Source organism: Mesoplodon mirus (assembly GCF_964341445.2).
Source record: "Mesoplodon mirus genome assembly, chromosome: 14".
NCBI lineage: Eukaryota > Metazoa > Chordata > Mammalia > Artiodactyla > Ziphiidae > Mesoplodon > Mesoplodon mirus.
In genome coordinates this window covers 64,910,148-64,935,055 of record NC_138990.1, presented here as the reverse complement: position 1 = coordinate 64,935,055, position 24,908 = coordinate 64,910,148, and the positions used below count along the sequence as shown (strand labels likewise).

The 24,908-nt window shown below is 40.7% G+C and overlaps 1 protein-coding gene across 2 annotated transcripts in view; it reads left to right on the top strand.

Annotated features, from left to right (window-relative positions):
- FSHR (follicle stimulating hormone receptor) overlaps nt 1–24,908 on the top strand; it is a gene marked incomplete at both ends in the record, with an annotated part of 171,315 nt that overhangs the window by 128,104 nt on the left and 18,303 nt on the right. Inside the window, 2 exons of one of the 2 annotated variants that reach the window (XM_082643242.1) lie at nt 18,613–18,684; nt 19,863–19,940. In XM_082643242.1, the coding sequence (XP_082499368.1) occupies nt 18,613–18,684; nt 19,863–19,940 (150 nt within the window). The remainder of the gene's footprint in view (nt 1–18,612; nt 18,685–19,862; nt 19,941–24,908) is intronic. The other variant, XM_082643243.1, reaches the window with a different exon arrangement.

Here is a 24,908-nt window from a genome sequence, read left to right as displayed (position 1 = left end):
TTTAATCATGAGGTCACCCACAGCAAACACCCCACAAATAATGTCTAGTTCAAGAGGGGCTGAGCTCCTCCCCTACCAATTGGGATTCAAAGATAAAATTAGGCAGCCTCCCTCACAAAGCTCAGCCACCACAGTCTCTCTGGACAAGGGCCAAACCACCGGAGCCGCCTGGACACCAAGGAAAAGCTCTTCTCTTTATGAGAGAGCCACATGCTCAGGCTCCAGCCGTGGTCCTGCTTGTGTAAACAAGTAACGAGACATCTCTGGGCCTCATGTAAGATGGAGAGGAAAGGGACAGCCCCATCTCCTTCAAAAGTTGTAAGGAAGAGAAAGGAAGGAAGAAGATGAGTCATGGTGCGGGGACTCTTTCAAAGTTCAAAATGGCAAACAAGTGCAAGCACTGCTGATTGGACAGGGCACTGCTGGCAGATACGGGGTGGGACACAGAAATCACAATTTAGAAAGCACTTTCACTTTATATTAATTTACATAGTCTTACAAAAGCCCTCTGAGATATTTACTGATGGTTCCATTTCACAGATGGGAACCTTGAGGTTCAGAGATGCTGACTGAATTGCCCTAATTCCCAAAATGGGATTAAGAAAGGATCTTGGAGCAGGAGAGACAGGGAAACTGATACTAATTGAACATCTACTAGATGGCAGACCCTGAACTAGGTATTTTGTTCTCACAACTCATCTTCCAACCTTCCAAAACAGTGAGGTGTGTATTTTGCCCAATTTATAAATGAGGAATTTGAAACTCAGAGATCCTGTAGTTGGCAGAACTGAGATCTGAGGCCAGGAGTGTCTGACTCCATCCCGGTTCTCCCCGCTTTCCGGGGCTCCGTGGCTGGGAAGGTGCGGAGTGTGGGTGAAGCCAATGTCAACGTACCCAGTGTTCTGAGCGCAAGAGTGACACCTGATTCCTGTTTGCTATTTGGAACTTGTGATCATCTACGCGGCTATGTTGAAGTGTACCTAAGAAATAGCTTTCTAAATAATTAATGCTTGAAATGAGCTGTGGGGAAGGGTGTGCAAACTGTTTAAAATATTAACTCTTCTACGACTCCCCTATGTAATTTAAAAGTAACTGCTTGCTACAGATTGGTAGTCTGATTAAAGTTATTCGTACATCGGCATCCAATAAGGTCCCCAAAGATTACCTCTTAGGAACACTCTGTTAGCAGTGAATCTAACTTGGAGAGATCTTTAGGTTTTAAAAGTCCTTATGTAGCCAGTGTGGTATCATGGAAAGAAGATCACCAAGAGGCGTGGGAGCCCGAGGGCCCAGGTTCCGACCCCACTTCTTCCACTTGTTAGCAAACAAGTTAACTGAAACTCTCTAAGCCTCAGTTTCCTTATCTAGAAAATGGAGCTAATAATAGTATCTTCTTCATGGAGTTGTGGGCAGGAATAAGTGACTCTGTACAGGCAAGGCCTGTATGATGGTGCCTGACATGTGGTAAGGTAATTGGAAAGTATTAACTATGATTCTTTCTGGTTTGAGCTTAGAAATTTGGGTGATTCATTTACCCTCTATGAGTGTTGCCTGCCTTATCTGTAAGACTGGAATCATAATTATATTCACCTTAGAAACTCACAGTAAAGTCAAATGAGGTAACATGAAATAACTCTGTCAGTCACTTGAGCTACACAAATATAAGATAAGGCGATTTTCCAGTCTTTTCTTCCTAGAAGTCTGGGTCAGAACTGTGACCTGTGTAATCGGTTCCTAGGACTTCAGTTACTTCCCAAGTACCAGTCCTCTGGTCTATTGCCACGTTAGGCAGCCTCTCACCCGGGCCCAAGTCAGACACTGGTCACTGTGTCCCCAAGCAGGAGGAGACAGTGATGAAAGTTGCCACGTGGTTTTCTTAAAGTCCTTCTCTCAACCTAAGTGACACAACAACAGCTCCCACCCTTCCCCACGGCGGGGGGCTGGGAAGGGCAGATTCTCAGGCATCTCCAGGAAACCTCCTCACAAGGTTCCTACACCGTTCTCATGCCCACTGCGCACGAGAGGTTAAGAGTTATGTAACTGGTTTCTAGAAACCTGGACTATAGCATGTCTCATACCTTGGCATCTCAGGAAAAACTCCAACTCTGACATCCTGTTACACTGAGACCTGCCCTAGCCACGAAGGCATCGTGTAGCAGGCTCCGAATTGAAAGGACAAATAACAACAAAGTGAAAGCTGCTCAGTAACCCAGCACAAACTTTGTTTTTTTCTACATTCAGCCCCATTTTGTCAAAGCTTTCTCTTCAGTTTAGTCCTCCTTTGATTCATTTTGCCATCAGAGAACATGATTTCTTCTTACCCAGACAGGGTGTGTAATAGAGAGGTTAACTGTTGGGCTAGGAGTAGGAATCTGATCCTGTGACTGACAGACCCTGTACAGCTGCAGGGGAGTTATTCAGAGTCTCTTACCTTCCCTCTTTAGGGTGTCCCCTAAAGGGGCCCATCCTAAAATGCCTGAAATGCCGGGAGAAATTGGATCAAAGTTCATTTGACAGAGTGTGCCTTTTCACCAGTGTGGTTCTGTAAACTTTCTGATTTATATCATGGTAGAGGAATACAGAGGGCTGACTAATATAACACTCTGTCTAAGAGAGAGTTTGCCAACCATGTTCTAAATGGTAACAGTATTTTTGGAGAATTAGCATAAATCAGCATAAATACTCTAGCTTCTAGCAGGGCTTCCAAGGTTGAACTAGGAAACACCAAACTCAGGAGATACTCTACAATAAAGGAAGAATCCAGGGTCAGTATGTTTGGGGAAAGACAGCACACTACTTCCTCCTCTTGGGCATTTACAATGAATAATATTGTGGTAAAGGCTCTGAGAATCCTGCAGGAAAGAAACAGTTTAACCTTATTAATCCAGCACTTCCTAGACTTATTTGATGACTGTGGCCTTTCGTTTGTAAGCAAAGCATTTATAACCTTTGGAAACAGCATTTATGGAGAAATGCTCCAAGTTTCTAAGTTGGAAGTCATCTTAGAGGTCACAGAGTTCAACTCCCCTTTCCAATTCTACACCCAGTTCCAATGTGTGGGGTTTCCCCTCACACATCCAAGCAATTCTCAGACACCAGCTGGGTGCCCTACAATTTAACTGTGACGCTATCTACCTGGATACAGCATTAGATCCCACAGATTTGAGGCTCAGTCCTATAAGATTGTCCCCCTTCAGGCACCAATTCTAAGTCCAGGTTGTCACCTGTGCTCCTGACCAAACAGCTATAGATTGGAGGTTCCAATGACCCCTCTTTGAGTTTGGTTAATTTGCTAGAGAGGCTCACAGAATGCAGGGAAACATTTTGCTTACTAGATTACCAGCTTATTATAAAAGGATACAACTTAGGAACAGACAAATGGAAGAGATGCATAGGGCAAGGTATGGGGAAAGGATTCAGAGCTTCCATGCCTTCTCCAAGCCCACCATGATCCCCACCCAGAAGGTCTATGCCAGGAAGGGGAATGGAGACCAAATATATATTTTGTATCATAAATAACAATATCACACCCCTCATGAAGAAACCCAGCCACAGAGACACATTTCCAGAGGTAGGGAACCAAGTGCTTTGCAGTACAATTCATTCTTCGGTCTGATCACAGTAGGAGCACAAACTTTAGAGTCAGAAAGATGTGGATTCAACCTCTAGCTCTGCCCCCTTATGTGTGTCTTTGTGAAAGTGATTGGACCTCTCGGCTAAGCCTCCTCCACGCTGATATGAGGATGGTAATGATACCCACCTCCTAAGGTAGAGGAGAGGAATAAATAAAATAATCAATGTTAAGTGCTTGGTGTGGTACCTGGTACATAGGAAGTGTTGAATAAATGTTGACCATTATTATTATTAATCCTACACCTACTTTCCCAAGCAACACAGCACAATCCTATTACTATTTCCACCTGGAAGCTCTTCAGAATCACAGGCTTCTCTTCCCAAGCAAAATATCCTACATAGTGAACAATACGGTCTTGATTCTTCACCCCATCAGCTAAAAAAACACTAAAAGACAACAACAAAAAACCTATATCCCAAAATAAGTTTATTTATAAAGTAGATACATATATAATGCAGTATTAATGTTTGTGTGCATTACAAAATATACACAAAAATTATATTTTAAAGTATGAAATAAAGGTGAATAAATCATATGTTTTACATGTGCACCTTGCCTTATTATATACCATTTTATATGCACAATAAGCCTAGTTTGCTCTAATTATAATAACAATATTTTAGAGAAAGCAATACCATAGGATATGCTTCATTATTTATTTATTTATTATTATTATTTTTTTTTGCGATACGCGGGCCTCTTACTGCTGCGGCCTCTCCCGCCGCAGAGCACAGGTTCTGGACGCGCAGGCCCAGCGGCCACGGGCCCAGCCGCTCCGCGGCACATGGGATCTTCCCAGACCGGGGCACAAACCCGCATCCCCTGCATCGGCAGGCGGACTCCCAACCACTGCGCCACCAGGGAAGCCCCTGTTTCATTATTTTTTAATCCTTAGTTTAACACTCAGAAAAGCAATTCACAGGTCATTTCAATAATAGATTTCAATGGCTGTCAAAGCTGAGAACAAAACCTCACTAAAACAAATATAGCTGAACTCTGAGTCGCCCAGACTCCATGTTCAATCCTACTCTTTCATGCAAATATTTTTATGAAATTCAGCTAGTAAATTTTCTTCCCTAATGCCAATCAGATGTTCCTACAAACCTGAATGATGTTGTATTTTTATGTTTCTAATCAAAGTGTTCAAAACCCAGTGAAAAAATATAAACAAGTTAGAAAATTGCATATCCTTGTTTTTAAAATATGCAATATGAGAGTTTTCATAACTGATGACATGCATCATTTTCAGCAATAAATTAATTTCCATTTTTCCCCAAATTCTTTCCTTTGAAATGCTGTTGTATTCTTCCTCATTATTAATACATCACCTTTCCCTTAAAGAGATAAATCAAATATGTCTAATTTGAAAATATCTGCTTTGTAACATTATTTCTGATAGTCATTTGTCATCACAGAAAAACTCAACCAGTTGGAACACTCGTATTTTCTTTTAATTTGTAAGTCATCTTCCATTTTGTCAACTCTTTGTAGTAATTTTCCTCGAGATGACCAACAAGCCTCTAGGTAATAGTATGATCAGGACCCAGACACTAAACCGAATCTGACAGGCAAGAAGGTTTATCCAGGCAGGTTTGTCCAAAGAAGAAGGAGGAAATTAGAGAAAGGGGGAAGGAGGAATCTGGGAAGTTCAGCTGTGGCTTCCAGTGGTTGCAACAGGGCACAGAGAGCCTCAGGCAGCAGATAACAGACCAGCCTGCCCAGGCATCATGGAGGTCCACAAGGACAACAAGGACCCAGACACGGAAACAGCATCTCGGTGCCCAAGAGAACTGGGGGAAAGCAAGGCATGGCCCAGGTTCTAGGGAAACCAGGAAATCAGACAAGGTCTCAGTTATAGCAATGGAATATGACTGGACCATGACCAATAACAGTGCCTGGACACAGTGCTAAGGTTTCCTGTTAGGTAAATCTTATTTCCCTGAGTAACAGATAAAGGATCTGAGTCCTACAGACTTCAACTACCTCCTTAAGGCCGTACAGCTTAAAAAGTGGTACAGTCAGGACTTGAACCCAGATCCTCTAGCAACAGAGCTGCTAGTTTAAAGCTATGCTATTCATCCTATCTGAGAATAGGACCAGGGCCCGATGGTTTAACCAGAATATTAGGTCAAAACAGAATCTGCAGCCAGGCTAATAAGGCTGAGATCTTCAAAATCTTGCCTTCAGGCTCATTAAATTCCCCCTGATTGCTAAGGAGTCTGGTTTCCATGGAGACTGAGGCAAGTTTGATCTGAATATGAGTTAAATATTTCCAGCTTTGAAGACATGAGACTGGGGAGGCAGGAAACAAGGCTCTCCCACTGTCTCAGGTAATTCCTTACCCAAGATCATTTTACAGAAAGAGAAACCGAGGCTCTGAAAATGTAAGTGAACTGCTCAGCACCATCCAACTAGTGAGAGAGAAAGCACTTAAATCCGGGGTCCCTCATCTTAAGGTTAAGGCCCTTTTCATTGAACTACAGCTTATTACACACACTCCCATCTAACTCCAAGTTTACGTGATTTTACACCTAATCAAATCTTTATTTAATGATTTGGAAAGTATATGTTAGCATCTTTTCTAATGGTGTATGTAGAGATGCAAATTCCCAGTCAATAAGGATCTACAGTTAAGAGAAAACTCAATATCAGTGAGCCTCAAAAGGTAAGGAGGCTTCTCATATATTAATTAAGTGTAGTCCACTCTTCTCCTTCTTATGCATCATTGGATAACTAACTTCTCCCAGAGTGGTCAGAAGAAGTACATTTTATCTAAGAGACAGAAAAATGTAATTAAAAATGTAAAAAATAAGGAAGACAAAGACTTAAATTAGGTGCAAACAAAGCTTATATCATGGGAAATCAATTAGAAGATGGAAAAAGGAGTTCAAGTTCAAACCCTCAGTCTTGGTTTCTAGGAAATGTGCTTTGGCAAAAATAATAAACCCCTAACCTAGACACACAACTGGCAGCGTCGCATTCTTAAATCAAATTTGCCTAAAATATCTCAGTGGGCCATTAAGGCCATGGTATGGAATCTGTTTCTGCCTCAGTTCACAAACTAAAAGAAAACTGGTTCGCACCGTCTCAGAATCCAGCATTCCCTGCCACAGTGGATTCTGAGTGGAACAGAGATAAAGAATTGCATTCTTGGTTAGCATGTGTGATGGAGAGTGATGTGCTGTTCTACCTGACTTTTCTCAGTTCAGTGGGTTATGCAATAGGTTCTCAATAACTACCCATTGGTTTGTCCTGACCACTACTGTGAAGTCAGGGTTATGGGATGGTGAAAATATGGGCCACCTCTGCTCAGGGAGTCCCCAAGTCTTCTTACTTCCCATTACAGCACCTCAGAGTGGCTTCTAAACACTTAGGCATCAAGTCCACACTTCTTTACCTGGTCTTAAAGGTTCCTGAGATACTGCCTCCTCCTTCCCTCTCCATCCTCTTTTCCTCTGTGTCCCACCTCCTACAAACCTCCTGTGGTCTAAGCTACACACACTCACTTCCCTAGTTCAGGCCAGTAAGCTTTATACTCTCTCAGAAATCTGGTTTGCTCTCCTTCCTTGACTAATCCAACCCATATTGCTCTCCCCTTCCCTGAACTCTTAAGACACTCACAGTCAGTAACATAGACTTTAGCACTTGACCTGTCTGAGTATTTCCACTATACTAGTCTTAACTCCTCAATTCACCTGCAAACCCTGAAGACATGGGTCTTTGGTGGTTTGGGCATGGTCTTTGGTGTCCTCTCTTGGATGGGTTGTATGAAGAGAAGATGTATAGTCCAATGCAAAACAAGTGAGCACACACACACTATAAATTTAAGAAAAAACAACCCACCAGCCCCGTTGAAGATTCATGAAAACACTAATGATGTTTAGGACAATAAGCCTTAGAGCTTTGGGGTCAACTGTTCATGAAAGCAAGTATATTATCTAGTTAGGGGGCAGGACATAGTGGGACTGGTTCCCATCAATTGAAGGGACCTCACTAAGTTCATCCTGGCAGGCGAAGTACCCATTTTCGTCATTGTAACCTCAAGACTGGTGACAGTTAGGCATGAAAGGTGCTAACACCAGCTCAGAATGTAAAGCCAGCTGTTGACTAGAGAGGACTGTGAGCCAGTTACCTTTCTTTAGAAGATCCATTTGCAGAATTTAAATTTGCTGACATTTGGCCCTCAGGCCTTTACCTGTTCTTGAAGATAAACTGCAGTTGAGTGAATCAAAATAATTTCACAGCAAACAGTCATCTGACCAAAGCAAACCCATTGAGACATAGAGCTCCTAGCTGATTACCCACTTCCAGCCTCCAACAGACATGAATTTATTGATCAGAGGGGAAAAATGAATTGAAAACTAATTATTCATCCGAACTCCATTTCCTGAGTTACCTTGGGGTTATGGAGAGTTTCAGCTATAGAGTTATCACCAATAATCCATCTCACTAGATGGTCACTAGATCTTTTTAAGTGCCTTAAACTCAGAACTACTGGAATAATCTTAGCCATTTTTGCTGTGTGTTTTCTTTTCTATAAAGACCAAAAATTTCAGTGTGCATCTACAAACACTTATAGATGTCTCATAAGTATAGTGGCTTTGGGAGCTCATACTATTGATATTAAATAATGTACTTGTACTCTTCTCATTGACAATCATAAATTCTTCCCTCCTTCAATTATATAAAATTCTTACTCATTCACTAACAGAAAGAGAGCCAAGTTGTTATCCATATAATGTCAAATCAGTTAGGTGTGATGAACACAGCCAGTGAATGATTCCTTTTTTGTGCTCATCTCTTGACAGCACATAACACACTGCCTGGCCTGATACACATCAAGCACTTTACATGCACCAACCACTGTGAAAATGTTGAGTTTTCAGAAGAAACATGATTTCCATCATCATGTCGTTCACAATCTGGTTGAAGAGACAGACGTTGAATAGACACATTAACACAAGATAATATACAGTTGAGAATCTTGATGAGTGCTAATAAGGGAAAAGTGCTAAAAAGGAATATGATTATACTGGGAATAAATTGGAACCTTAATTTAGACTGGCAATCAGGGAGCTCTTCTCTGAAGAAATGACATTTGTAACTCAATCCTGAAGGATGAGTTGAGGTTGGCCAGGTGAAGTGTGGGTGGTGAGCCTTCCAGATAGAGCATGTGCAAATGCCTGGAAACAGGGAAGAACTTAGCGCATCTGAAGAAATGAAAGAAAGCCACTGGTGCTGAAGTGAATTGGGTGAATGGCATGAGTTGAGGGTTCAAGTGTAAGTAGGAAGGAGTATAAATTTTACTGTAGGAAACAACTAAAGAAAAGCAGAGGACTAATGCCATCTTATTTACATTTTTTAAAAGAATGCTCTGTGTACTGTATGGAGAATGGGTTTGAAAAGACAACATTAAATGTGTGGAAAGGAGGAGACTATCGCAGAAATCTAGGGGAAAGATGATGGTGGCTTGTTCTAGAATGGTGTCAGTCGAGATGGAAGAAATTGTATGGAAATGGAATCTAAGAGGATGTTGAGATGGACTGGATGTTGGGGAATGAGGGTGACGAAGCCAAGTTTAATGTCACATTTCTAACAAATAATTGATAGATGGGAGTGCTGTTTATGAGGAAGAATTGAGAAGGAGCAGTTTTGTGAAAGTGATGGTGGGAACTAGTTTAGTTTGTTATGTCAATGAGACATTCAGAAGAGGATATGTGAAGTAAACTTTAATTAGGATAAACTAGAGAGGTCAGAAGTCAAGTATAAATCTAGGAGTTGTCATCATATTGATACTACTTGAAGCCATGGGAAATGAGACCTTCCCAGCAAGACTATAGAGAAAAAAGGCAGAAGGCTCCGAGTACGTCTAGAGGAGGGGGCATCAACAACAAAAAACTTAAAAGGAGTAACAAAGAAAGAGGCAGAATAATAGAAAAGTGTGATTGGACAGAAACTAATAGAAGAGAGAGTCTGGCAGAGAGTACTGAATTCTCCTGAAAAGTCTAAAAAATGAGAATTTAAATTGTTCATTAGATTCATTGTTTATGGGTTGGTAGATTTGGGGCATGACGAAAGTAGTTTCAGTGGAGAGGTATAGAACGAAAACAAATTGGAGCATCCTCAACAAATTAAAGAGGACTAGAACATGAGAAAATGAAGATAGCGTGCACAGACAACTCTTTCTAGAAACTTTACTGTAAAAGAAGGAAGAGAAACAAGGCTGGGCTGCAAGTGGAGACAGATTTGGAGTAAAGGCAAATGGCAACCGTCAGTGAGTCTATGTAAAACATGAAATTCAGTGCAAGTTAGTACCTGTCTCAGTCTAGGTGATCCAAAATATGTCTGAGCAAGGACTTAACAAGTGAGTATTTTATTTTACATTCAAACTGGAGAAAAGAGATTCGATGGACTAAGAAGAAAAGAAGGAATGAGGGAAAGGCAACTCAAGAATGTATTATTGGTTGACTGCCACCAGGAAATCAAGGCCCAATTATGCTAGAGCCCATCTAAGCTGTCATTTAGAATACATTAAGAGTTGTTCACCCAAGGAGTGGAAGAGTTCACCACTAGAAAAGTTGCCCTATATGGGGTGCTAACTCTCTTGTAGCTCCCAATCTGCCCCATGCCTCAAAATAGTTGAGCAGATTCCCATAAGCGTCCCACTCAGAGGTGGTAGAGGAGCCGAGGATACAGAATGAGAGATACCCAGTATAACTGAGGGCCAGTGTCTGCTAAGTTAAATCCGTATGTAGCTGGTTGCTACGGTAACCGCTAGAGTAAAAGATGGAGCAAGAGGATGTGAAGCAGGGCTCAGCAGTGTCTGATATAATATCTACCTTGATGTTCACACACTCCACAGCCCTTCCAGTCTGGAAAGATGAAATGGCTTGCGTCTAGTTCATGCCAGAGCTGGCATGTACATTCTCCTGATTCCTGGCCTCCAGACCTCCTTGCCTCTGTTTAAGATTAATTACTCCAAGTAGTCGTGATACCTGACAAGTAAATTAACTGCATAAGGGTTTTAATACATTCTTCGTGACAGAAGCAAGAAATGTTTTAGAACCAATAACCAATTAACCTAATATTTTATGAGCACATACTGTATTCCCAATCTGCACCAGCAGTATAGATTGCCAAAGAATATTAAGTATGGCCCTTGCTTTGATGTCTCATTAAAAGAATACTGCATAGACCCATGGGAAGATATCTAAAAATAGTAGAAGACTGGATATGATTACATAACAAATATAGAATAAGCCTCTGTCAAGCTAGCAGATATTTAGTTATGGCAATGTTTCTGTTGGAACTTCTCTGAGTAGAATCTCAGAGGTGATGGAGAACAATCATGAAAGTTATTTGTTTTGGTTAGAAACTTCAAACTCCAAATGTTAACAGAAGCTATCTCTGGGTAGTGAAACTAGAAGTGATTTTTACTGTCTGCTGTAGATTTTTCCATATTTTCCATAAGTTTCATAATACATATGTATTACTTTTATATTCAAAGAATATACTTTTTAAAATAACCAAAGGATGTTGAGCCACTAGAACTCTCATCATTGCTAGTGAGAGTGCAAAATGGTACAGCCACTTTGGAAAACAGTTTGGCAGTTTCTAATAAAGTTAAACATACACTTACTTACCATCGACCTAGTAATCCCACTCATAGATATTTACCCAAGAAAAGTAGAAATGTTCCCTCTCTCCCTCCCTCCCTCCGTCAGTCTCAGTCTCTGTCTCTGTCTCTGTCTGTCTCTCTCTGTCTCTCTCTCTCTCTCTCTCTCTCTCACACACACACACACACACTATACACAAATGTTTAAAGCAACTTTTTTATAATCAAAAAAATTGGAAACAACCTACATGTTCTTCAACCTACGAATGAATAAACAAACTGTGGTATATCCTTACAATGGAAGACTAATCTGCAATAAAAAACAGCGAACTACTGGGACTTCCTTGTGGTCCACCGGGTAAGACTCCATGCTCCCAATGCAGGGGACCAAGGTTCTAACCCTGGTCAGGGAACTATATCCCACATGCATGCCGCAACTAAGACCCAGAGCAGCCAAAATAAATTAAATAAATAAATATTTTTTAAAAACCCAGTGAACTACTGATACATACAATAACATGGAAGAATCTCAAATGCATTATACTGTATGAAAGAAGTTCCATAACATATGGTTGCACTGATACGACATTTTGGAAAAGGCAAAATTATAGAAATAGAAACTGATCAGTGGTTGGTAGGAATAGGAAGTAGAAGGAGAGGTAACTACAAAGGGCAATACAACATAACTGGGAGGGTTCTGGAACTTGGCTGTATCTTGAGTGTGCCAGTATTTAAACAGCTGCATATGCTTGTGTTCACTCAGGTCTCTACACAAAACAATTTATTTTTCAGGGTGAAAATTTTTTAAGTAAATAACACAACAAATTCTTAATAAAAGCAGGTTAACAGCTCTTTCCCACAAATGAAAAACAAAGGGAGATGATCTCAAGGGCTGTTGAAATAATCAAAGGAAGAATTGACCAAGATGGGTTCTGTGTGGATCACTGGGAACCAAGAAGGAGCAAAACATCTGAGAACCGTTACAGGGAACCTGTAGGGAGAATGCACTGGCTTTCTGAAGACAGAAGCAGAGAACAAGATACTAAAGTCTCCTCTAGAATCATAAACCTAAAAGACACACGATCTTTCACAATGATGAGTGCACAGGTGAAGGTTCGTTAGATTGCAGGCAACTAAGACCAACTTTGTCTTAGGTAAGGCACACAGAGAAAAGGGAAATGGGAGTGGGAAGGAACTGGAAGGATTCTGAGTAACCCACAGGAACCCGGGAAATGCTGAAGAACAGTGTGTCAGACAACTCTCATGGGTCAACTTGAAAATCTTTTTCACCACTGCTGTGGAAGCCAGTCCCACCCAAATTTCAACCAGCTTAATGCAGCTTAATTTCAACTGTACAGCAGCTACTCTGGCCTTGTGTACCTCTCATTTCTAGTCCTGGGGCTTCTTCTACACCACTGTAAGTGAGGCTCAGTAGGAACTCACTGGGCACCCACAAGTGTGCAAGTCAGAGTGGAGTTAACACCATGGGGATACCGTCCACCAAGAGGAAATAGTAGTCTGTGGATAAATGCTTCCCCTTTTCCCCCATTCAGAGCAATAGTTCTGATACCCATTTTGAAAATCTCTTAGGTCAAGTCCTTGGCATTAAAGACCAGTCACTAGTAGTGGTGGACAACTCAATACAGTACAATAAATCATTCTTGTACTGATTCTCTTTCTTCCATCTCTGTTTCATTCCACCTGTCCCAAACTCTCTGAACTCATATTATCAAATATATCAACTGCAAGCCAGGCTTTATCTCAGGCTCTGCTTCCTGGGGAACCCAGGCCAAGAAACACAGGCGTTGAAAATGATCCAATATAGCTCTGGAAATCTCAGCTGTAGAAATATGTGGACTCTCTCTTGAGAGTGATGGTACCAGTGGACTCATCTGTAACCAACCTTCAACTTCTTCCCAGGATAGAGTCTGATGGGCCCAACTTAGATCACATACACACTCTGAGGTCAAAGGATATGGAACTCATGCCTGAATCTCAACAGAATCACTTGGAGAATAGGCAGTTCTTCAAAGAGTATGTGGAGATTGGAAACGGGATGATTTAGGAAAATTCTGTTTTCTATTTGCAAGTTGCTTTTGGATCATGTTAATTTATCTTTTTTTAAGATAACATTAACATTAAACGAACCAACATTCGAATTATAGGGGTCCCAGAAGAAGAAGAGAAAAAGAAAGGGACTGAGAAAATATTTGAGGAGATTATAGTTGAAAACTTCCCTAATATGGGAAAGGAAATAGTTAACCAAGTCCAGGAAGCACAGAGAGTCCTATACAGGATAAATCCAAGGAGAAACACGACAAGACACATATTAATCAAACTATCAAAAATTAAATACAAAGAAAACATATTAAAAGCAGCAAGGGAAAAACAACAAATAACACACAAGGGAATCCCCATAAGGTCAACAGCTGATCTTTCAGCAGAAACTCTGCTAGCCAGAAGCGACTGGCAGCACATATTTAAAGAGATGAAGGAGAAAAACCTACAACCAAGATTACTCTACCCAGCAAGGTTCTCATTCAGACTTGACAGAGAAATTAAAACCTTTATAGACAAGCAAAAGCTGAGACAGCTCAGCACCACCAAACCAGCTTTAAAACAAATGCTCAAGGAACTTCTCTAGGCAGGAAACACAAGAGAAGGAAAAGATCTACAATAACAAACCCAAAACAATTAAGAAAATGGGAATAGGAACATACATATTGATAATTACCTTAAATGTAAATGGATAAAATGCTCCTACCAAAAGACACAGACTGGCTGAATAGACACAAAAACAAGACCCATATATATGCTGTCTACAAGAGACCCATTTCAGACCTAGGGACACATACAGACTGAAAGTGAGGGGATGGAAAAAGATATTCCATGCAAATGGAAATCAAAAGAAAGCTGGAGTAGCAATTCTCATATCAGACAAAATTGACTTTAAAATAAAGACTATTACAAGAGACAAAGAAGGACACTACATAATGATCAAGGGATCAATCCAAGAAGAAGATATAACAATTGTAAATATTTATGCACCCAAAATAGGAGCATCTCAATATATAAGGCAGTTACTAACAGCCATAAAAGGGGAAATTGACAGTAACACAATCATAGTAGGGGACTTTAAAACCCCACTTTCACCAATGGACAGATCATCCAAAATGAAAATAAACAAGGAAACACAAGCTTTAAATGATACATTAAACAAGATGGATTTAATTGATATTTATAGGACATTCCATCCAAAAACAACAGAATACACATTCTTCCCAAGTGCTCATGGAACATTCTCCAGGATAGATCATATCTTGGGTCACAAATCAAGCCTTGGTAAATTTAAGAAAATTGAAATCGTATCAAGTATCTTTTCGACCACAACGCAATGAGACTAGATATCAATTACAGAAAAAGATCTGTAAAAACTACAAATACATGAAGGCTAAACAATACACTACTTAATAATGAAGTGATCACTGAAGAAATCAAAGAGGAAATCAAAAAATACCTAGAAACAAATGACAATGGAGACACGACAAACCAAAACCTACGGGATGCAGCAAAAGCAGTTCTAAGAGGGAAGTTTATAGTAATACAATCCTACCTTAAGAAACAGGAAACATCTCGAATAAACAACCTAACTTTGCACCTAAAGCAATGAGAGAAAGAAGAACAAAAAACCCTAAAGTTAGCAGAAGGAAAGAAATCATAAAGATCAGAGCAGAAATAAATGAAAAAGAAATGAAGAAAACAATAGTAAAGATCAATAAAACTAAAAGCTGGTTCTTTGAGAAGATAAACAAAATTGATAAACCATTAGCCAGACTCATCAAAAAAAAAAAAAGAAGACTCAAATCAATAGAATTAGAGGGCTTCCCTGGTGGCACAGTGGTTGAGAATCCGCCTGCCGATGCAGGGAACACGGGTTCGTGCCCCGGTCCAGGAAGATCCCACATGCCATGGAGTGGCTGGGCCCGTGAGCCATGGCCGCTGAGCCTGCACGTCTGGAGCCTGTGCTCTGCAATGGGAAAGGCCACAACAGTGAGAGGCCTGCGTACCGCAAAAAAAAAAAAAAAAAAGAATTAGAAATGAAAAAGGAGAAGTAACAACTGACACTGCAGAAATACAAAGGATCATGAGAGATTACTACAAGCAACTCTATGCCAATAAAATGGACAACCTGGAGGAATGGAAAAATTCTCAGAAATGCACAACCTGCTGAGACTGAACGAGGAAGAAATAGAAAATATGAACAGACCAATCATAAGCACTGAAATTGAAACTCTGATTAAAACTCTTCCAAAAAACAAAAGCCCAGGACCAGATGGCTTCACAGGCGAATTCTATCAACCATTTAGAGAAGAGCTAACACCTATCCTTCTCAAACTCTTCCAAAGTATAGCAGAGGGAGGAACACTCCCAAATTCATTCTACGAGGCCACCATCACCCTGATTCCAAAACCAGACAAAGATGTCACAAAGAAAGAAAACTACAGGCCAATATCACTGATGAACACAGATGCAAAAATCCTCAACAAAATACTAGCAAACAGAATCCAGCAGCACATTAAAAGGATCATACACCATGATCAAGTGCGGTTTATCCAGGAATGCAAGGATTCTTCAACATATGCAAATCAATCGATGTGATACACCATATTAACAAACTGAAGGAGAAAAACCATATGATCATCTCAATTGATGCAGAGAAAGCTTTCGACAAAATTCAACACCCATTTGTGATAAAAACCCTGCAGAAAGTAGGCACAGAGGGAACTTTCCTCAACATAATAAAGGCCATATATGACAAACCCACAGCCAACATCATCATCAATGGTGAAAAACTGAAACCATTTCCACTAAGATCAGGAACAAGACAAGGTTGCCCACTCTCACCACTATTATTCAACATAGTTTTGGAAGTTTTAGCCACAGCAATCCGAGAAGAAAAAGAAATAAAAGGAATCCAAATTGGAAAAGAAGAAATAAAGCTGTCACTATTTGCAGATGACATGATACTATACATAGAGAATCCTAAAGATTCTACCAGAAAACTACTAGAGCTAATCAATGAATTTGGTAAAGTAGCAGGATACAAAATTAATGCACAGAAATCTCTGGCATTCCTATACACTAATGATGAAAAATCTGAAAGAGAAATTAAGAAAACACTTCCATTTACCACTGCAACAAAAAGAATAAAATATTTAGGAATAAACCTACCTAAGGAGACAAAAGACCTGTATGCAGAAAATTATAAGACTCTGATGAAAGAAATTAAAGATGATACAAATAGATGGAGAGATATACCATGTTCTTGGATTGGAAGAATCAACTTTCTGGAAATGACTCTACTACCCAAAGCAATCTACAGATTTAATCCAATCCCTATCAAACTACCAGTGGCATTTTTCACAGAACTAGAACAAAAAATTTCACAATTTGTATGGAGACACAAAAGACCCCGAATAGCCAAAGCAATCTTGAGGACGAAAAATGGAGCTGGAGGAATCAGGCTCCTGGACTTCAGACTATACTACAAAGCTACAGTTATCAAGACAGTATGGTACTGGCACAAAAACAGAAATATAGATCAATGGAACAGGATAGAAAGCCCAGAGATAAACCCATGCACATACGGTCACCTTATCTTTGATAAAGGAGGCAAGAATATACAGTGGAGAAAAGACAGCCCCTTCAATAAGTGGTGCTGGGAAAACTGGACAGGTACATGTAAAAGTATGAAATTAGAACACTCCCTAACACCATACACAAAAATAAACTCATAATGGATTAAGGACCTAAGTATAAGGCCAGACACTATCAAACTCTTAGCAGAAAACTTAGGCGGAACACTCTATGACATAAATCACAGCAAGATCCTTTTTGATCCACCTCCTAGAGAAATGGAAATAAAAACAAAAATAAACAAATGGGACCTAATGAAACTTAAAAGCTTTTGCACAGCCAAGGAAACCATAAACAAGACCAAAAGACAACTCTCAGAATGGGAGAAAATATTTGCAAATGAAGCAACTGACAAAGGAGTAATCTCCAAAATTTACAAGGAGCTCATGCAGCTCAATATCAAAAAAACAAACAACCCAATCCAAAAATGGGCCGAAGACCTAAATAGACATTTCTCCAAAGAAGACATACAGACAGCCAACAAACACATGAAAGGATGCTCAACATCATTAATCATTAGAGAAATGCAAATCAAAACTACAGTGAGATATCATCTCACATCAGTCAGAATGGCCATCATCAAAAAATCTAGAAACAATAAATGCTGGAGAGGGTGTGGAGAAAAGGGAACACTCTTGCACTGTTGGTGGGAATGTAAATTGATACAGCCACTATGGAGAATAGTATGGAGTTTCCTTAAAAAACTAAAAATAGAACTACCATACAACCCAGCAATCCCACTACTGGGCATATACCCTGAGAAAACTATAATTCAAAAAGAGTCATGTACCAAAATGTTCATTGCAGCTCTATTTACAATAGCCAGGACATGGAAGCAACCTAAGTGTCCATCAACAGATGATTGGATAAAGAAGATGTGGCACATATATACAATGGAATATTACTCAGCCATAAAAAGAAACGAAATTGAGTTATTTGTAGTGAGGTGGATGGACCTAGAGTCTGTCCTACAGAGTGAAGTAAGTCAGAAAGGAAAACAAATACCGTATGCTTACATATATATATGGAATCTAAGGAAAAAGAGGTCATGAAGAACCTAGGGGCAAGACTGGAATAAAGACAGAGACCTACTAGAGAACAGACTTGAGGATATGGGGAGGGGGGAAGGGTAAGCTGCGACAAGGTGAGAGAGTGGCATGGACATATACACACTACCAAGCGTAAAATAGATAGCTAGTGGGAAGCAGCCGCATAGCACAGGGAGATCAGCTCGGTGCTTTGTGACCACCTAGAGGTGTGGGATAGGGAGGGTGGGAGGGAGGGAGACGCGAGAGGGAAGAGATATGGGAACATATGTATATGTATAGCTGATTCACTTTGTTATAAAGCAGAAACATACCACTGTAAAGCAATTATGTTCCAATAAAGATGTTAATAATACAAAAAGGTATGCCGTGTGACACACTAGCAGATCTTTGTGCCTGAAGTGTAAGTTTCCTTTCTCTAAGGTATCAGTAGCTTCCTAGACCCTGGTTAGAGTCTTAAAATAGAAAACATTAGCATGAGTCACGTGTATTATGGGATTTTCTGGTAGGTTTTTCTGAAAGCTCAAAATTGATATTTTGAATTTGGAAAGCTTAGACTCTAGCAATTGTTAAAATAGCCAGCTTCATTGTTCACTCACTCTCAGTTTGTCTCTTTCTAGGTTAATATCCAACACAGGTATTAAGCACTTGCCAGCTGTTCACAAGATTCAATCTCTCCAAAAGGTTTTACTGTAAGTTTGAAGAGTGGTTACTAACTCTTTACTCGATAGCTGTCCTGCCCAACAGCCTCTGGGCCTGTAATATGCACTGTGTAGTCTACATCCTCCAAACATGTTGCTCTGGGTCATCAGAGGTAGGAAGGCAAACAGCAAGTGTCCTCGGTTTTACCTTAAGACCAGCTAATCTCAGTTTGGAGAAAGTCAGCAGGCTCCTCAGTACGACAGTTGTCAACAGAGCCAGCTTGTAGCAAATCAGGAAGTCTCCCCTTTCTTCACTGTTTAGTACCTTACATACCTCCCTCCTGTAACCCCCTTTGTCTTCCACCATCCTCTCCGCTTCCCTCCAGAATTCCCATGCTGCCCCTAAGCATAAAGAAACCACCTGACAAACTCACACTGAAGTGTTAATGACGATGTATTTTGAAAGAGCAAGAGAAAAGGCAATGTATAATAGCAAGTTTATTTTCAATAGTGAAATTGTAAGGATCTGGACAGACCCAAAAGGAAGAGGTCGGGAAGAGATGCAATGAGCTAAGGAAGGAAGGAGAGAGGGAGGGAGAGGGAAAACTACAGAATATCCCCCATTTCTCAAATTGTTCCAAGCAATTTACTCCTTTTACATTTACATGTTAGATCAGACCCAACAGGGAAGTTTCAGAGGATGAGGGGTACAAACAGAAAACCGAGACTTTCTTCATTCTTTCAGTCAGGAGGAGAAAAACCAATGATAAAAATTCCTGTGACCCAAGGAGAACAGAGGAAGGAAACTAGCTTTGAGAAGGGGATTGAGATGGAGGAAGATGAAGGCCCAAGTAAGGTGGATGGGGAAGTTTGGTATGGAGATGAAAGGTCAGCTTAAGTGACTTCGTCCTATTGATCAGCTACCAACTGTGGAGGCAAGGGTAATAAATGAGTCTGTTAGAAACTCAGCACAGTTGAATTAGAGAAGAAGACTTTCAGAGAGGGAAGAGACTGCATGTCTGCAATTCCATTGTTAAGAAGAACTGATATACTAAAGGTAAATGAGATGCCATTCACTTCCCAAACACTGAGCTCATCAACCTTCAGAACAATAGCTATTCCAACATTACCTCAGCTAAAGACTACACCATGCCAAGTAGACTGCTTGTGGGGAGGTGACATGGAATGGAGTTGACATAAATACCTAATTTGTCTGTACTTTCTTCTAGAGACATTCAAGATAATATAAACATCCACACAGTTGAAAGAAATTCTTTCGTGGGGCTAAGTTTTGAAAGTATGATTCTGTAAGTAAAAGAAAAAACTCCAATGGAGGAACATTTGGTTTTTCATGTAATGATTTCTTTCTCATCATGGTATGCTCCTTTTTTTGTTTGGGTAACTTTGGCATTTCACCATTCCAGTTTCTCTCTGGTTCTGTGTTTTTCTCTCATTTCCCATCTTTACATTTCCCAATCACAACATGGAGACATGTTAATAATTTATGATTCTGTGGTACAATTCAAGTATTTAAAATTGCTCTTTGAATGATGGTCTCCTGTGATGCAACATCTGTTCTGAGGGCCAGAATAACTCACGCATCAATAAAGCTAGTTACTGCCTAGCAAGGCTTTTGTTGCCCAAAGAAAAAGACCAAGAAGGAGTCTGAATCAAGAAGACATGGATAGTCCCTCATAACCATGCCAAGCAGCTTCTGTTCAGCCCCACGCTGAGCATATAAGATGACATCTCATTTCCTTGGAATAATCACGTTTTTTAATGAGCTTGAGTTAATCTCTCTGACTTTTGGGAAAGTTTTTAAATGCACTCTGCATTGTTAATGGACTACCTTCTAATTGTTTGTGCCAGTAGCCTGTGTGGCAGTTTACCCACTTCCCGAGATGGCCAAGAAATAGGGCACTAGGGGTTACCCAAGTGTTTGTGGGATCCATGGAAGTTAGATGTATAGAATGACATTTGGGGAACTGGTAATTGCAATTACATCTGTAAGAAAAGTATTTTCTCTTTACATTTCACAAATGTTGTGTTTTTTAAAAAATATACATGTGTTTCAATATGCTGATATGTACAAAAGGTAAGTTCTAGTCCAGAAAGAATTTTAGTCTTTCTCAAAACAATAATACGAGTTAGAGACCCATCTATACCAAAAAAACAAAAAAAAAAGCAAAAATAAGGAGCAAGGTGGCAGGAGGGGGCCAGAGAGAAACAGTAGGCAGAGATGAGAACATATTGAAGAATAAAGCTAAGCACAGTATTTGATGTAAATTTATTACAGAGAACACGAGAAAAGGTTTGAAAGAGATTAGCAGGGAAATAGGATGTATGAAGGAAAAAATAAAATCAAAGGCCTGTATTCAGAGTACATAGTAGTAGGACAAAATTGTAGGTAATACCTAATCCTTTCACTTAATATGCTCATGATATTTGGAATCTGTGTGTGTGTATGTGTGTGTGTGTTGGAAAGAGGTGATGGGGTGTGAGAAGTATGAGAGAAAGGGAAAGCAAAAGAAAAAAGCAGCATGAAATATGTGCAAAATAAAAGCAATTGTTCTAAGCATAAAGAAGGTATAATGTGATTTGATGCGAGGCTTGAAGGAAGAGTTAAATGAGGGAAGGAAGGTGGCTCAGAAAGGATGTTGGGTCGAAGATGGCCCTTAAAAGACGAGTGGGATTTAGCCACAGCATCAGCAAAGGACGAGCAGAGGAAACAGAATCTTCAAGGCCAAGGAGGTTAAAAAAAAAAAAAAAAAAAAAAAAGCTAAAAAGGAAGTTTTGGAAAATAGTGAGTACCTAAGTAATACTGGCCTGGTGTGCTGCAGCAAAAGGACTCCTTGGCTACATAATGGAGGGAGGAGATTAGTGATAAATGTAATCAGTTGTACCTGGACGCTTGTGCTTCTTTAAATGCTGCTCTAGGGACTTCCCTGGTGGTGCAGTGGTTAAGAATCCGCCTGCCAAAAAAAAAAAAAAGAATCCGCCTGCCAAAGCAGGGGACACGGGTTCAAGCCCTGGTCTGGGAAGATCCCACATGCCGCGGAGCAACTAAGCCCGTGCACCAGAACTACTGAGCCTGTGCTCTAGAGCCCGCAAGCCACAACTACTGAGCTCACGTGCCACAACTACTGAAGCCCGCGTGCCTACAGCCCACGTTCCGCAACAAGAGAAGCCACCGCGATGAGAAGCCCACACACCTCAACGAAGAGTAGCCCCCGCTTGCTGCAACTAGAGAAAAGCCCATACACAGCAATGAAGACCCAACGCAGCCATAAATAAATAAATAAATAAATAAATTTATATTAAAAAAAAAAGTTGCTCTAAACATATGTGTCATTTTTAAATACAGTGATTCAAAATTAGTTCATGTGGCAAGTTTATTAATAGAGTGTTTTTTTTTTGGCCATGGCATGCGGCTTGTGAGATCTCAGTTCCCTGACCTGGGATTGAACCCAGGCCACAGCACTGAAAGCACAGAGTCCTAACACTAGACCACCAGGGAACTCCCAGAGTATTTTTATAGAAAATATATAAGTGGTAACCTGAAATTAATACAATGTTAGATGTCAATTATCTCAATTTTTTTAAAAAGTCCGTTTGTACTAATAACGTTCTCACAGTTTTGCATACTGACACACATTCTTTTTGTCCAGAACATAAGACAGAAGGCAACCTGTCCTGGTCTACCTAGTCTTAACTTTTCCCAAGTGGAGGAAAAGAATTTGAGGAAATAAGAACTTTGCAGAGTGTCCCGCAAGCCCAAGACTACAAAAGAAGCATAGAGATCATAGCCACTCTTCACTGATTCCTGGCCACGGATACTGTGTGGTTCCCCAGAACCGACAGCATACTCTCCTAGTGAGGACAGCTTCTTAAGAGTCAGCATTTCTCAGACATGTCTCTAAAGGATAAATTCACATTTGTGAGAAAAGCATCTTTTTTTTTTTTTAACCTCAGATGGCCCTTAATTCGTAGATAACAGAATCAGAAGATCCACACTCACAATTTAAGTCTCCAGTTGTTCTTAGTCCAGGCGCTATGTCTGGATGCAGGGACACTTTCTCCTCCTAGGGACATCCAAGGGTACTCAGGGAAAAAAAAAAAAAGCCTGGGGCTTCCCTGGTGGTGCAGTGGTTGAGAGCCCGCCTGCCGATGCAGGGGACACGGGTTCGTGCCCCGGTCCGGGAGGATCCCACATGCCACAGAGCGGCTAGGCCTGTGAGCCATGGCCGCTGAGCCTGTGCATCCGGAGCCTGTGCTCCACAACAGGAGAGACCACGACAGTGAGAGGCCTGTGTACCGCAAAAAAAAAAAAAAAAAGCCTGGCAAAATGGCTCTGATGACTGGAAAAGCTTTCTATACATTGGCATCTTTCAAAATCGTGAAGCCCTGTTCTATATATATAAATATATATTGTTTTAAAAACAGCCCAACAATGAAGGATTATCAGACACTTGGCTAGCAGCCACCCCTACTCTGCTCTGCAACCAGAAATTCTGAACAGGGAAATACCTAGCTATGGCCGACCAGCAGAATGGGCTAATTCAGAAGAGATAAAATGAGGTTACATGTGTGCCATCTCTCAGCACAGCCCGGCCACAGGAACCGCTCACTTCCTGTGCATTTCCTCCCTTCCTCAACTGGCTTCCATCTCACTTGCCTGCCCCTCAAGGAGATTTCATGGGCCAGGTCCCCCAGCACCTTCATTCTTTAGGATGAGGGCAGACTCTGCTTCTGGAGCCTCCTGAGCCTGCACTGAGTGAACACACTAGGGAAGGGACAAAACAAAACGACTAAGGAAAGCATGATTCAGTTACTCTTTAGCTGATGCTCTACCCTCTATGTCGTCACCATCATCATGAGGTTGGTTTTAAAACCAATACTACCTCTCTTAAGAAACTAGGCATATAGGTGATAAATATCAGCTCCTCTGGTAGTAGTTTGAGAGTCTTACAGCCTAATGTAAACCCAGGGCAAGAATTCTGTACATAGTATGGTTTTTGTGTGCTGATCTGTTGACATCAAAAAATGCCACCTGCTCCCCATGTGATGGCATCTATTAAGAAAATCCATAAAGACAAAGGGCTACTTTAAATACCATAATTCTTTTAAATTAGTCTGCATTTTATTTAATCATAGCAACATCTATTTGCATGACATATACATGCAGAAAATGTTAATTATCTAGTCTATAGAAAAAAAGTTAGGTAGAGCTCATATGGATTTGCACACTGCTTTTGTTGGATTAAGGGTCAGCCAACTACACCCTATGGGGCACATCTGGTCCCTGATCTAGGACTAGCTTTTATAAGTGAAGATTTTGATGGTAGGGAACACAAACACTAAACATAAATGAAGCAAAATGTTACCCCCAACAAAAGGAAAAAATTCATTCTTTTCGATAGTAGACCTATATTACAAAAAAAAAATTGTGCTCAATTATTGCTATTATACTTTAAGTTTGGTCAATAAAAATTTCGTGGCAATTGTTTTATAAGTACCTATATAGAATACCTATGTAACAATAATATTCTCATTTTGCTTCTTAACCCCACAAAACCTAAAATTTATTATTGGGCCTCCTATAGAAAAAGTTTGCTGACCCCTTTGTTTGATCCAAAACCCCCAGGATCCACCTCCCACAGGTTAGGGGCAGCTGCTCCAGTGACTGTCACCCCCCCGGGAATAGGCTGACAAATCAGTCAGGAGGCTGGATGTGCTGGGGACACTTGGGTAGGCGTAGGGCAGGCAGGACTTGGGATGCACAGACACTTCTTGACCATCGGAAGCCACCAATTGGTTGCTAATGTTTTGAAAGACTTGCATTACTCCTGTGTGGATTTTCAGCTAACTGGCTTTCAGGAGGAAGAAAAACACACGCAGTTGTCCTCCTGTGATTTTAAGTGTGTTGAGCTACCCATTGCAGCACTGGAAACCATCGATGTCCTGAACACACGGAAACTTCTCTGGGTCAGCTTTTGGAACAGTGTTATTTGTACACCTCCTGAGCCTGACAAGGGAAAGGACCTGACAGCAAATCAAGAGCAACGGATCAGAGGCTCTTCAGGCTAAGCTCTCCCGACCTTGGATTTCTGCTTTTGTTTTCAGATCCATCTAGGGGCACAGCAATGCAGAGCTGTCAGCCCAAGGTGTCCTTGGGCTCCCCTGTCCAGGCAAACCTGCCCACTGACCTTCTTGGCACAATCAGGATGACTGTTCCACATCCAGCCCCCTCTCCCCCAGAGCCTCCCCCCACGCCC